Source organism: Dufourea novaeangliae, unplaced genomic scaffold (genome assembly GCF_001272555.1).
Source record: "Dufourea novaeangliae isolate 0120121106 unplaced genomic scaffold, ASM127255v1 scaffold89, whole genome shotgun sequence".
Classification (NCBI taxonomy): Eukaryota; Metazoa; Arthropoda; class Insecta; order Hymenoptera; family Halictidae; genus Dufourea; species Dufourea novaeangliae.
The window spans coordinates 4948935-4962219 of NW_015373988.1; the positions used below are offsets into that span (position 1 = coordinate 4948935).

Consider the following 13285-nt stretch of genomic DNA (forward strand, 5'->3'; position numbering starts at 1 on the left):
AATATTTTTGCATATTTGAACATACATATGAATTCATTACAAGCTTTGCAACTGATTTCCAGTTTAATTTCCTTAAATATCTTATTGAGTTAAGAAAAACACAGAGAACACGTAGCATCTGATGAAAGTTTTATCTTTCAGTCTACAGTAATTCCTCGATGTATGCGACACGAGAAACGGCGTTATTCCCACCACTGGGGGTTCCCCCTCTAGAATCGATCAAAACAGAGTAAACAAAAGCTAAGTAGAAGCTCAGCTTCGGGTAAAAAACAAATTTATGAGGAGCTGAAAACCTTTCCATCTTGCCATGAACGCTCCAAAGTGGACCCGAGTATGTCGCACTTATCGAGACATTAGTCTATTTCGGAGTCCTCTACGCAATAAATGCATAAAATCCGCAGTCTTCTCATCCCTGTTCTAAACGGCTCTCGTCGCTCTTTCTATTTCCAGAGCTCCCAGTCGGAGATTCTTATTGTAACGCCGTTGATTGCTCGAAAACGCGAGGTCCCTACGTGTCCTAGACACACGCAGCTGATGACCGGGCGTTCGTTCATCATCCGCGGGGATGATGCATCGTTCTTTGCCCAACGATGCATCATGACGCCGCCTTAATTATTCCTATAACTATGAATCTTAAGGAACAGTCTCTCTCAGAGGAAAGTTAAATGGTGCACACGACCGTATCTTATATGGCGCGGCGAGATACATCGATGATGATGATGATGGTGACCGCCATTATATGCTACAGGTCTTTCGATACTTGAACCGTGAATCGGTTGATATTTTAAATGTGAAGATACAAGCGTAGGTACAATTAAAGGTGAATAAAATTCAGTTTCTGAGGATTTACATTTAGGGGTGGTTTGGTGGACGGGTTCAAAAAAATTCAGAAATCTCCATATTTCGATAGTAAAAATGACTTTTGCGAAGAAGAGGGTTTGTTACTTGGGCTTGGAATAGCTGATTATTAGACTGTAGATTTTATGCATTTATGACACACACGATTCATTAGAATTCACTATGCTCAACAGTTTGATAAATTTTCAAGTATTTTTTTTGGAACCTAGTAGAATAGTGAATAAAGTAAACAGATCTTGGTTTGACTCCAAGTCCTTGTAAATTAACCACCAAAAATCTGTAATTGCATAAAGATCCGCAGGCTACTGATTAAAGATTTTTGTACCTTTTTCACATTAGAACTTGAGTTACTATTAGGTTTATATTTTCCCCCGTAGTGTACGCAGACTAATAGATCGATCTACAACGAACAGACGGTCTTTCCAGCATGCATTATCTCGTTAACGACCACTGACAGCGACCAACCGTTGGAACATTCATTCGAAAGAAAAACTGACACCATTAATTTTCCGAGATAATGGGCGGTGTGTCTCGCTAATCGATTCTGATAACGAAACGTGCTAAATGATCGTGACAGGAAAGGGGTGTCGAGGGGGAGAGAAATAAACGCCTATTTCGAGTGGACGGATCGCGACGGCGAAAGACGCGCGCGAGGCCTCTGGAAATAGAAGAGTGACACAAGAGTGAAGGCCTGCAGCTCGAGCCGCGGATGCACCGTAAAGTTGCTTATTTTAAATAGGTGCCTGCCCGAAGGCTCCGCCGATGGAAATAGCGGAGGCCATCCGCGGACTAACGCGTGCTATATCGTCCGTTTCGTAATCGTAAACCATCCGTAAAGATACCGCGATAACCTTCCGGAATCCGTGGGACCGGGCGCGCGTACACGCATTTTCCATCAACCGATCCCCGTGTTCTGGCACGAGATCACTGGCCTCGAAGACGTCCAAACGCGTTTCGATCATTCAGAGGCACGTATTCGCTTGTATCAAAAGCGGAGGGGCAACAAAGTATGCGTTTCACAGGTTCCAGGGCCTCCCCCTCCCCCAGTGGTGGAGATCACGCCTGGACAATAATCGCGTAGAACAAGCCTGACGATAATCGAGAGGAGTCTGTATTTCTATTTTTTCTAAGGAATTCGTTTTTTGGCAGAGTACCACTGTTGTAGGCTGCATAGACCGTTTACTGCAAAAAAGTCATATGTATACGTTACAGTGAATCATCGATGAGTGCTCGAAGGCTGCTCGACACTGAGTGTTCAAACGTCATCCCTACCACTGGGGAGTCCCCCGTGGAACCAGTCAAGCGCCGAATGGTGGGGATGATGTCTGAACAGTTAGAGCAGAGGCGTCTTCGAACATTAATCGATGATTTATTGTACCTAGTGAGCTATGGACATCAATTGCCGTTCGATAGAAACCGGGATATGTCCAGGAGATGTCCACTAAAAAAAATGGATATTGAAATAAGTTATTTGGCTTCCAGTAACATTTCTTTTAGTATATTTTTTCAGTTGAACAACTGTCTTTTGTGACAATTCTTTGAGTAATTGGCTGTGTAACTGGAATTTCGTTTGATATTCCAGTTAAAAAAGATTATATATCACCAGTGTAATAATCGATGTCATATTTAGAAATCTATAGTCTCTATCGCATTATTTAATCATTTATTTTGATCTGGTACAAAACGGAGCTATCTTTCCTGAATTCTATATAAAGTACAGATGAAAAGGCAAGAATTATTGTCGTGTTGCGCGAGACCAACGCGAATGTCAAGGATTAACTAGCAAAGGGTCGTCGAACCCTTGAGGCACTCTAAGAATAGTACGAAACCGAAAATTCTGAGACGAAATATTTTCAGTGCAGAGGAACCGCGGTGGCAATGTATTGTAGTAAAAAAGAATAACAAAGCATTAAAGAGAAATATTTGTCGAACGAAAGGCAAATGTACGACACAGAACCAGGAAAGTTTGATTGGAAAACTTTCAAATACCACGCTATTTGAATTATGCACAACATATTATAATGAAATCATTTATAATGCTGAAAATAATATCATTGCCAGAGAAATTGACCGTACTAAAATAAACATTTATTTAATACGGTCTACAATACATATAAAATTATAGTGTTAATATTGTAAATGATTTTACTTCAATCATTTATTATTCTACATTCACGAATTTTGTTTTCTATTTTTTCGTTTACTTTAATTAGCGACGATAATGCAAGCGACGATCCTCATTTACCTCGAAAATATGTCGCGCAACGTTACGGAAGAATGTTCCAAACGTGATATAAATAATAACTAAGCCGCGTCGAAACTTTCTTCCAAAAATTCCACGCGCTGCGTCGCGGGATTAAGGGTAAGACACGAATGGCATTTTGCCGTGTAAACTGCGCAAAACTTCGGAAGCCTAGACTAAACAACACTGCATCTCGTCGCGATCGAGGGCTTAAGCCAGTTCATCATCAAGTTCAATATGTGTCCACGAGTACCTATCAATAATCTTGGGAACAGGTGGCCGACGTTGAAAATATTCCGACGTGCCTTACTGCAACTCAATCTTGGACGTGACTTTTTTAATAAACTTCCACCCTGAATTGTATCTTTACACTGCTTCACCGTGATTTTAATGTCTTGTACTTTCTTACACAAAATCACGCTTATTAGTACGTCCATTATTGCAATTCTAATCGTTAGAATAATATTAGAAGAAAAAGAAAAAGAATTTTCCACTATAGCGAAGAAGCTTCATTATATAACAGTATATAGCACAGAAAATAGTACGATGAGATATTAATAAACCCAATTGCATCAATTGGTTATTGAAATCATTACAGATTTAAGAATGTAAATTGAATTAAGGAAATTAAGTTGAGTCAAAAATTAAAAAATAAAGAAGTAAAATTAAGTAAATGAATGTAAAAATCACTCACTAACAGCACCAATTTTCAGACACATCCTACCACTTTCACTGTCGGAAGGACACTGAATACTCGAAGTCACGTTCAAGCACCTGAACATTCGTTATAGAAAAAAATTCAGGACGCAGTTGATTGGCGAATGGTAGAAACTCAGGTACCAAGTTTCGACCGTTTTAACGCCCGTTTCTCTGACTCATGCCGGAACTGCACGTCAGACATTGTCCAGATGATCCCTCCAGAATAAAGTGAAAAGGAGAAGGCTTTACGATACTTTCCGGTCGTTATCCCGTCATAAATCTTGTACAAAAGTGATCAGAACCATTCCTGCGATTTGTTACTGTTATAATAACAGACTAAAGTCGAAATCTGAAATAACGTTCGTTTTCATTGTAGCTATTTCATAGTCAACGTCTGATGGTCTGGAAACTGGGGATCGAAGACATAAAAACGCAATATATTTCTGCATACCTCGTTTCACGATAATTTTATTGACAATATGTTTTTCATGTTAGCATGTAAAATGTGACAAAGACAAATTAAGAAAAATTTATTTCATCACTTACTTCACAAGTCCCTTAGCATATTTATTGCAATTACAGTCACCGATAGACAATTCTTAGCTTTTCATTTTGCACATCCTTAGTCATTGGTGATCGCTATTCTAATGTAAATTAAACCAATCAAAGTGGTAGTCCGCTTTCCTCCTCATTTTTACACTGATCTAGAACATGTATTACCTCATGCAATATTTCTGACAGCTTGTCGATATGTCCTGCATAAAAATTTCCCATTCTCTTCTTCGAATATGAACGGAAAAACGGCTTGTCTACTCAATGTGTACTTCGGGATTTTCACGCAGGAAACGTGCTGGTACAAGAAAATAAATACTTCAATAAAGTTTAATAAACTCCCCCTCCTATTTGCATCGCAACCAGCGTTGGAATTAAAGTTGCTCAACACATATGTTTAGTAAATTCTTTGGAAATACTAGTCTATCCTAAGAAGAAATTAACCCACATTCGTCTCTTGTGTCCATTTCACACATTTCTCTTAAAAAATAATGTTACGATAAATCCTCGACGGGTGTTCGAAGGCTCCTCAGCATTGACAAGGAGAGGTGTAACGCAGACTTTTTAATAAGTTTTAGTACAGGAGGGAATTCTGAAGCCAATGGTACTTGTTTCAGCCGCATATGACCATTAGTTTACGAAACACTTAATACTCAGTACCGTCGAACCTTTTGTACACTCATCGAGAATTTCCTGTATTCATTTCATGTTTAGGTAAATTTAGCAGATGCTCCGTGACTTTTACTTTAAAGAATCTGCACATCTTCTGTTGCAGTGAACGCTTTAATTTCCCTTCTCGCGACTCCCCACAAACCATCTTCAATCTGCTCGTCCAGGTTCAACGGAACCTGACATCGTGCTCGATACGACGAAGTATATACCCGTCGCTTTTCAGAACGATCGTTGCTTTTTCAGCGGAGTGCCACGGCACCCCGGGCAGAGTACACCAAAGAAACAAGCAGCCCAGAGAGCTGCCGGGATTACTCATCGCGCGCGTTCGCGATTTTCACGGGTGTTTATCACGGTTTTAGTTGGAGAGGCATATCGGCCTTGGGTACTGGCAACGATCCTATAAACGCAGGAAACATCGCAGGGAACGCCGTCCGCCCGCGAACGGCTTCCAAAAGCGTGGCTGCGTTACGCAAATTATTGCACGGGATTATTCCCAGTTTCCCTCGGTCCTGATCTCGCTCGCTCGCTCGCTTCGGCCTTTATTTAGCCGGCGATTTTCGGCTGTCTTTGATCCAACAGATCGACGGAGGAATGCGGAGCCGCGTGACTGCGAGCTTTATCGTCCGCGAAACACGCGAATTTCACCTAGGCGATGGTAAGAAACATTTAATCGCTCCTTGAAACGCTGTCCGACGGTTGCTTGGATATCGTCGACGTGGATGTTAGCGAAAGTAAAGCGAATGACCATGACAGTGTCATAAATTAGATCTTTCTTGAGACTAAATTGTGACCTGGACTGAGAAGAAGGTAGCCCATATCTGTTCCTTGTTTCCATTTGACAGATTTATCTCCTAAGAAATTATGTTGCAGTCAATTCTAGACGAGTGTTCAAATCGCTGACTTTTGAATGAGGTTTAATATAGTGATAGAGTTTGGAATTCTGAAGAGAAAGGTATTTGTTCCCGCCGCATATGACCAATAGTTTACGAAATATTTCATGTTCAGTGGCGAGGAGCCTTCGAACACTCATCGAAGATTTACTCTATTCACTTCATGTTTAGATAAATTTAGCAGAGACTCCGTGACATTAATTTTAAAAAATCTGCAAAATTAACTGTTTATCTCTAGATTATATTAATTTTTTTACCACTCTGTCAATTCGACACCGAAGTACGATTTAAGTTGGGAAAAAACGAAGGACGAACGAGGATTAAAAAACATGTGCAGGAATTGGCGGTCGTGAGTGGATCATAGACGACGTCTTATCTAAAGAATTCTTGTGACTGTTTGTAAAATACACCGAGAATTGCTTTATTTTATTGTCAATGCGACTGTTTATATTCACGCATTTATTCTACAGCAAGGTGACTTCGGGATACCTTTCGCACGCTAGACGCACGCTGAACGACATAGCAACCGCCGGAAGATGTTTCAGTTATTCGCGTTCCGAGCGAACGGCGGGAGAAATACGCGCTATTTTCATGATTGGGCAACCTCTCTGCTTTATGGTCGGTCGGTCCCGTATGATTTATTTGACGAGATCAAGAGCTGCGTTATGTAATTCGATTAGATATCTTTGTAAGAACATTCTGCTGTCCGTGCACGTACGTTGCACGGATCGGCCGAGAATGTTTTGGCTGTAGATTCGAATTTTGTTGTATGTAAGTACGTACGAAGAATATCTGTTGTTTCATTTCTGAATCGTCCAGTTTTAAACAGTTGCCAGTTCATACGGTGTACTTTATTGGTAATGATTGCGAATGGATCCCATATGAAGTAATTGATGTTTAGCTTTAGTGAAAGCTAAAACTTATGTGTAAAATTTAAAGGCAATACTTATGAAAATTAATACAGGTATTAATAGAACTAGTCCCCAATGTATGAAAGATTAGAAGGTCTAAAAGTAACAGAGTAAAATCATCAGATTTGCATGGTGCTACGGAAGACAGTATCGAACAGGGAATGAAATGTCTGCTATTAAAGAGACTGTAAGAAGATCCAAGATACCCAAACGTTATCTTCAAGGTTTCCTGACTACTATAAGAAGCTCTTTATTATTCGTACAAATATCCGAAAAATTATTAAGATGCAACATTGATTCAACAAACCGTACAATGTATCTACCCGAACAATTTCAAATCTGAAAACCCTCACAATCCAAAGAAATTGTGACCTATAAAATTATCGTAGAAGACCCCAGTGCCTACAATTAACAGAAAACAAGACCAACTATCCAATTTTTCCTAGCACAAGACATTCAAACGCTTCCGATCACTTAAAGACTTCTCATTTCTCTGATCACTCTCTGGCTACCATAAACTACCAAAAGGTAACAAGTTCTGAATTGCTCCCTTGGATCTTTTTAAAGTCGATCTTGATGCTGCTTCATCATCCTCTCATCTTACCTCTCGCCTGGTCGTGGTGGTGGTGGTAGTTTTACGGGTGGTGCTCGTCCTGGTCATGGAGCTGAGGGGTGAGTCCCAGTCCTGGAAAACTTCCGTGGTCGCCATGACGACTGGCACGGTCCCTCAGATTCGACGCACTATTAAAATTTCACTGGATTTCGCGGCTGAGGCTCCGTGGAACAACGTAATCCCTTCCCTGAGCTACGATACACACTGGAACGGTCCTGCTCCTTAAACGATAATCCTTGATCGTTCCGGGTGTCGACGGGAGGATACGCGTTAACGTAGGGCGTAACCGAGGAACTTTCGGGACTTTTAGTTTAAAATATTCTTTAGAAGCCTCCGGTGTCTTCTACTCGGTGGCATAAGCCTCGTATCCACTACCAAATAGTCTTTCCTTGGATGGTAGAACGATTGGTAATGGATCCTTCACTGGGATATTGAGGATAGAATTCTTGTGAATTTACCAAATATCGAGAGATTCTGTGAAAGGTTTCAGAATAACAGTGCTGGTAGCTATTTTTCTGGTAACCGTTTAGTTAGCGATTTGACTGTTGATGTTCCTGTAAGTTCATATCTTCACGGATCTTTCTGGATAAAGTTAAACTCATGTAGGAAACACTAGGAAATTCTAATGAATTTCTTAGGACAAGAATAATATTAGATTCTTCGTGGGAGCATTAGCAATGGGGTGAAATAAATTTGCATTGAAACATTACGGTACTTAAGACAAACATACAAAAGTTAGTACTAAATTCTGTACAGAAAATTACCAATAGAATTAAAGACAAGATCCACTAAAACAGTGTTACAGTTTGAAGGAAGTAAAAAATTGAAAGAAGTCACACAGTTGTTCCAAGAACATAATCGAAGGTACAATGGTAGATAATTCGTGGCAAGATTACTAGCAGGACCAGACTGATAGTCTCTGAAACCTCTACAGGCACTAACGAAGCTCCCAGAATGTTAATGCCAACGATTTCATCGCAGGATGGTCAGCGATGGAACCGCCCAACTGTACAGTCTGTCATACAAGAGTTTACCAATGATATCCTCACGAAAACAATCAAATCGCCAGACAACAAAGTATCTACTATACACCCACTCGATAACAAAACCACTCTCCTTCATTCTCGACATAGAACGTCGAATCATCCGTGCATATTTCCGTCCAAACTTCCAACGCAAAGACGGAAATACCTTCATATCTCACATATTCGATACATCACTACCTCCAACAATAACCAAAATTCAACTATCAGGATCGCATGCTAGTACCAAAACTCCATATTACTCCAATCACGACCAACATAATGTACAACCTCATATTCCAGCTTAGCATACACAGCACTTAGCTCCAAGGGACCAATGGTCCTCAAAAGCGACTCAAGAAACTGATACGAATGTTGAATTAGGAAATACTTGGCTCGTTTAACTTATCCACAATATCTCCAGTATGCAAATGTATAATAGTCTTTCACCGATACGAGCAGCACGCTCACGCAGAACAGACTGTACTTCAGGCAAGAACATCCGCGGAGCGTGAAGATGACTCCAGAAGGCTGCCCGGGAGCAGTTCCTCGATCGTCCCGCGATTTAACGATCGGCCAGACGACTCGACTGGGACCGATACCTACGTGCTCGCCCCATCGGACGAACCCGGTGGCCACGTTGTCGCGAGGGTAGAAGTGATACGGTGTCACGGAGTTCGCGAAAAGCTGCTGGCTTCTTCGTGCGAGGACGAATGCGCGATTCGAGGTGGATCACGCGCGACTGAGCCTCGCGAGCACGCTTCGGCTTCGCGGCGAACACCGATGCCGTAGGCGACGCAACGCTAGCCACGGAAAAGAACCGCGGACCGGAGACCCCACACACGAGGCTACGTAGCGGTCGCGGATGGATCTACGGTATGCGCAATGTCAAGGGATCACACGGCGAGACGATTTGGGTCCGCGGCACTCGCGGAAGTCTTTACGAGACCGTGTGCACCTTTCGACGATGTGGTCCGTCTTGAAATGTGGTTCGTCTGTTTTGGAAGGGTCGTAGGTTCTCGATAGAGGAAGTGGTGATTGTTCTGGTTGGTAGTTAACTTGGTCTTTTTTAGTGTGCAGAGATGTGGTTGGAGAGTGTAGAAGATGAAGCGGAACAACTGGGTTAGGTCCCAAGGCCCGGAAGCTAGGTAAAGATTAAACTATATGTCGGATGAACTATGATGACCCGAACCGGAAACTAGGCCGGAAAATTGGCTCAAGGTAGGAATTAGGCCTGAAGGTAAAGGTAGGGCTGAAACTAGGCCCAAATTAAAGAAGAGGTCGGAAAGTAAGCTCAAGAATGAAAATGGGCCCAAACCTTACTCTAGGCCCTGAATTCCATATGTTCAAACTAGAAGCCAGGCATGAAATATACACTGGGGACGAAACTAGGCCTAAAAAAAACTAAGTTTGAGACCAAAAGTGGGCCCAAATCAAACCTTAGGCGCGCGACAAATCTCCAGCTGGAAACTTGGCCAGAAATATACACTAAGGATGAAAGTAAGCCTAACATAAAATCCTGGAGGAAAACTAAGCTTGAAACCGTAAACGGGCCCAAATCATAACCCAGGCTCAAGACGAGGCCCCAGTCGGAAACCAGGCCAGAAACTAGGCCCAATCCAGAATCTGGAACCGAATCATATATTAGGACCGAAATTAGGACCAAACTAGAAACTAGGTCCCAAAACGGTCCCAAAGCTAGCCCAAGTCCCGAGATTAATTCAGATCAGACTTCATGGATGAGAACAACCATACTTTTCCTCGTGCGTCGATCGTCAAACTTTCAGCGCTGGTATGGTTTAAAGGCAACAAAGGGCCTTGATTACGAGAGGATGGACGACGGACGAATCTGGAAAAAAGAAACAACCCGTGGCAAGGAGAGCGTGACGCGAATCGACCCGAGGAATAATGGGGTGCGCGGTCTCCATTTCGGTCCACGCGGCTCGTGAAATAAATCAAATATCGAGGGGATGCGTCCGTAAATCGAATTCCTGCGGCACTGGCTCGTTGACAGCGACGGGAGCGTGAACGAAATCGTAAGATATCCCCGCTTTTATGATCGACCCCACAGCTTCGATGGATTCATGCCGATTTTATGCTCTCGCGGGGAGGGGGGAGGGGAAACTCATCGAGTGTTTAATAAATAGCGTGGTCTTTCTTTCGAAAAATTATTAGTCTTCCGTGGAATTATTGGAACTTTTTGTGTACGATCCTCGCAATCGTCTTTTTTTTTGTTTGAAAAATTATAAGCAATCACAGGGAATTTGTGTGTTCATAGTGCTGGCAAATGTATGGAAGACCTTGAAATGAGAAGGTTAACAGAAATCGATGAGAATTGATGGAATAATTCTTCACTATATAAGTTCCTTAATAGATGACACTGATTTTATATCGATTTTGTTTTCTATTATGTAATTCTAAGCTGGTTTTTATATATTGCTTTCTATGGGAATCACGTGGTTTAGGTTAGATAGACACTTTCCAACAGTTTTTTAGATTGTGGACGGTTGACTATATAAATCTAGCAATTTTACTAAAATTTCTTTTGTTTAGCACGTAGATTGGTGCTTGTATGTAAATAGTGGTCATTTTTTATAGTATCCAATGAATTACTTCCATAATACCTGTTGGAAATGTTTCGAAAAAAAAGCTTAAAATATATTAACAAAACCACGGAAAATTCGTTCCCTTCGCTTCTCGGCGAATTTACTTACACGTGTATTCGAATATATACTTATAATTCCAGATATAATAATAGAGTGAAAACCACAAAAATAAATACACATACATTGTCGGTTCAAGTATCATTGTGCTAAATAAACGTGATGGACGTTCTTGTTCTCACCATGAAATATTGTCGATCCCCGTGACAGAAGATTGTTCTTTAGCGATTCTTACTTTAGTGTGTACCTAAAAAAAGCTTATAATAAAGAAAACAGAATTTCAACGGAAATAGATGAGATTCAGATCGCAATGGAATTTACCGTACATCAAGTACCGCCCTTGTTAATTTTACAAATTTTTCAGATTACAAACATACTGTTATCGAAAAGTATCAGATACACCAAGTCTGTTTAATACACTTGCATTTCACCAATTTTATGAAAAAACTGCCATTCGAGTGCATATATTTTAGGGTTGCATTCTTTGTAAATTCGGAAACGATTAGTGGCTAAATCCTACTAATATCGCAGCTTAAATGGTTAGTTCTTAATTTTAGAATCGGGATCGTTATCCGGTTAACAAACTGGCGATTAATAAGGTATTAATGCATCGATGTCATCGCAATACCAGTCCCAACGTTACGAGCCAACCTCGTTTAACACTCGACGCACGCGTCCCTCTTCCGTGGAATTCAATTTGGCACTATTTTAGGGGATAAATTATTCGTGACTCTTGTCCCTTTGTATTGAGAGAATTATTCGGAACTCAGAGGTCAGGATGAACTACCGTCTCCGGAGCAGACTACACCGCGTTTAATTCGAAACATTCTGTGGCGCCATCATTATTTCAGTAGCACACGGTCCCAGATACATACATATGATCGAAAATTGAATAATATTGCAATTATTATAACGTATTTTATATAAATTCTAGTCCAAGTCAAATTACTGTTTGGTTAAATTATCGTAAAAAAAATAATCTATGTGCGCCGATTAGCCAAACTGACCTAAAGACACAATCTTTCGAATTACTAAATTGTAACATTAAAATTAAATGCTACTTAGTAACCATAAAACTATCTGTAGTCATATTATTTACAATAATTATTAGATACACCAATAAGCAATCCACGATTTTCCTGAATGAACTATTATAGTAACATGGTTTAAATTCAAAACATTTTCAACCACTTTTCTTCCTTTTTCTTTTGACGGTGGACGTTACTGAACGATAGGAACAAATATTATTGAAATACAATAAGCTTTTCTGTTTTCCTAAAATATAAATATTAAACTTAATAAAACACGATGGATTATTTTTTCGTACATTAATACATTTAACTCATCCTTCCCCATGAACTTGCACCCTGAAACTACGCCCTTTAAAATCACTTACGCGAAGAAAAATCAAAGAAAATGGAATTTCCTTCGAAAAAATTAGATAGCCAGAGAGAGAGAGAGAGAGAGATTTATAGATTGAAGGGAAACATTTGTCGAAGTATTGCGATAGGAAATTCTCCTCCGATTTATCCAACCTCCTTTTATCACGACCTTCTCGCTGGAAATTCTGTTTCATCTTTCATCCATTTTCTAACTCGATGATTCCAGAATCCCTCGCTCCGCTGCATTTTCTCCTCGTTTCGGCTTCTCTGTTTCTGTAGCCCTCCGACGAAGCTTTTTTTCTCAGGGTTAGTGAAATTATCCTTTTCCTTCCGTCGGATTCTTATCCCTCGTCTCTTATAAATTACCACGTTATGGCACGTTCCCCGTACGGCTTTCATACGCACTTTATTTGTTTGCTGCGCCGCGGTTCTGGTAACGCCTTTTCTTGCTTCCCTTTACAAGCTTCTGATCTTTGCGTTGTTGCTGTTTCCTGTACTTACTTAGCCGCGTGCACTCGGCCGTCTGCGTTTTTATTAGATCATCGTTCGTTTATTTTCTTTCGTGGAATTGTATAACATGTACAGTAAATCCTCGATGAGTGCTCGAACGCTCCTCAGCACTGACAAGGAAAGAAATTGAAGGAATTGAATTCCATAAACTTCGATTTTCATTATGTTAAGAAAAGGATTGAAGAAATTCTACGTATTATATAATTGTAGTACTTCGAATATCTTCAGTTGTTTTTACAAGGTGACAAAATTAAGAGTGTGCAAGATTAGA

The 13285-nt window shown here is 40.6% G+C and overlaps 1 protein-coding gene across 6 annotated transcripts in view; it reads right to left on the reverse strand.

The window, feature by feature from the left end:
• LOC107187614 (tropomodulin) overlaps positions 1 to 13285 on the reverse strand; it is a 99986-nt gene that overhangs the window by 60420 nt on the left and 26281 nt on the right. Inside the window, exons 1-2 of one of the 6 annotated variants that reach the window (XM_015575753.1) lie at positions 9066 to 9102; positions 7429 to 7658 (exon numbers count right to left, since the gene is read on the reverse strand). The exons of the other annotated variants lie outside the window; for them this stretch is intronic. Coding sequence (XP_015431239.1) covers positions 7429 to 7533 — 105 coding nt within the window. The 5' untranslated portion in view covers positions 7534 to 7658; positions 9066 to 9102. Of the gene's footprint in view, positions 1 to 7428; positions 7659 to 9065; positions 9103 to 13285 lie in introns of those variants that run through there. 6 annotated transcript variants of the gene reach the window in all.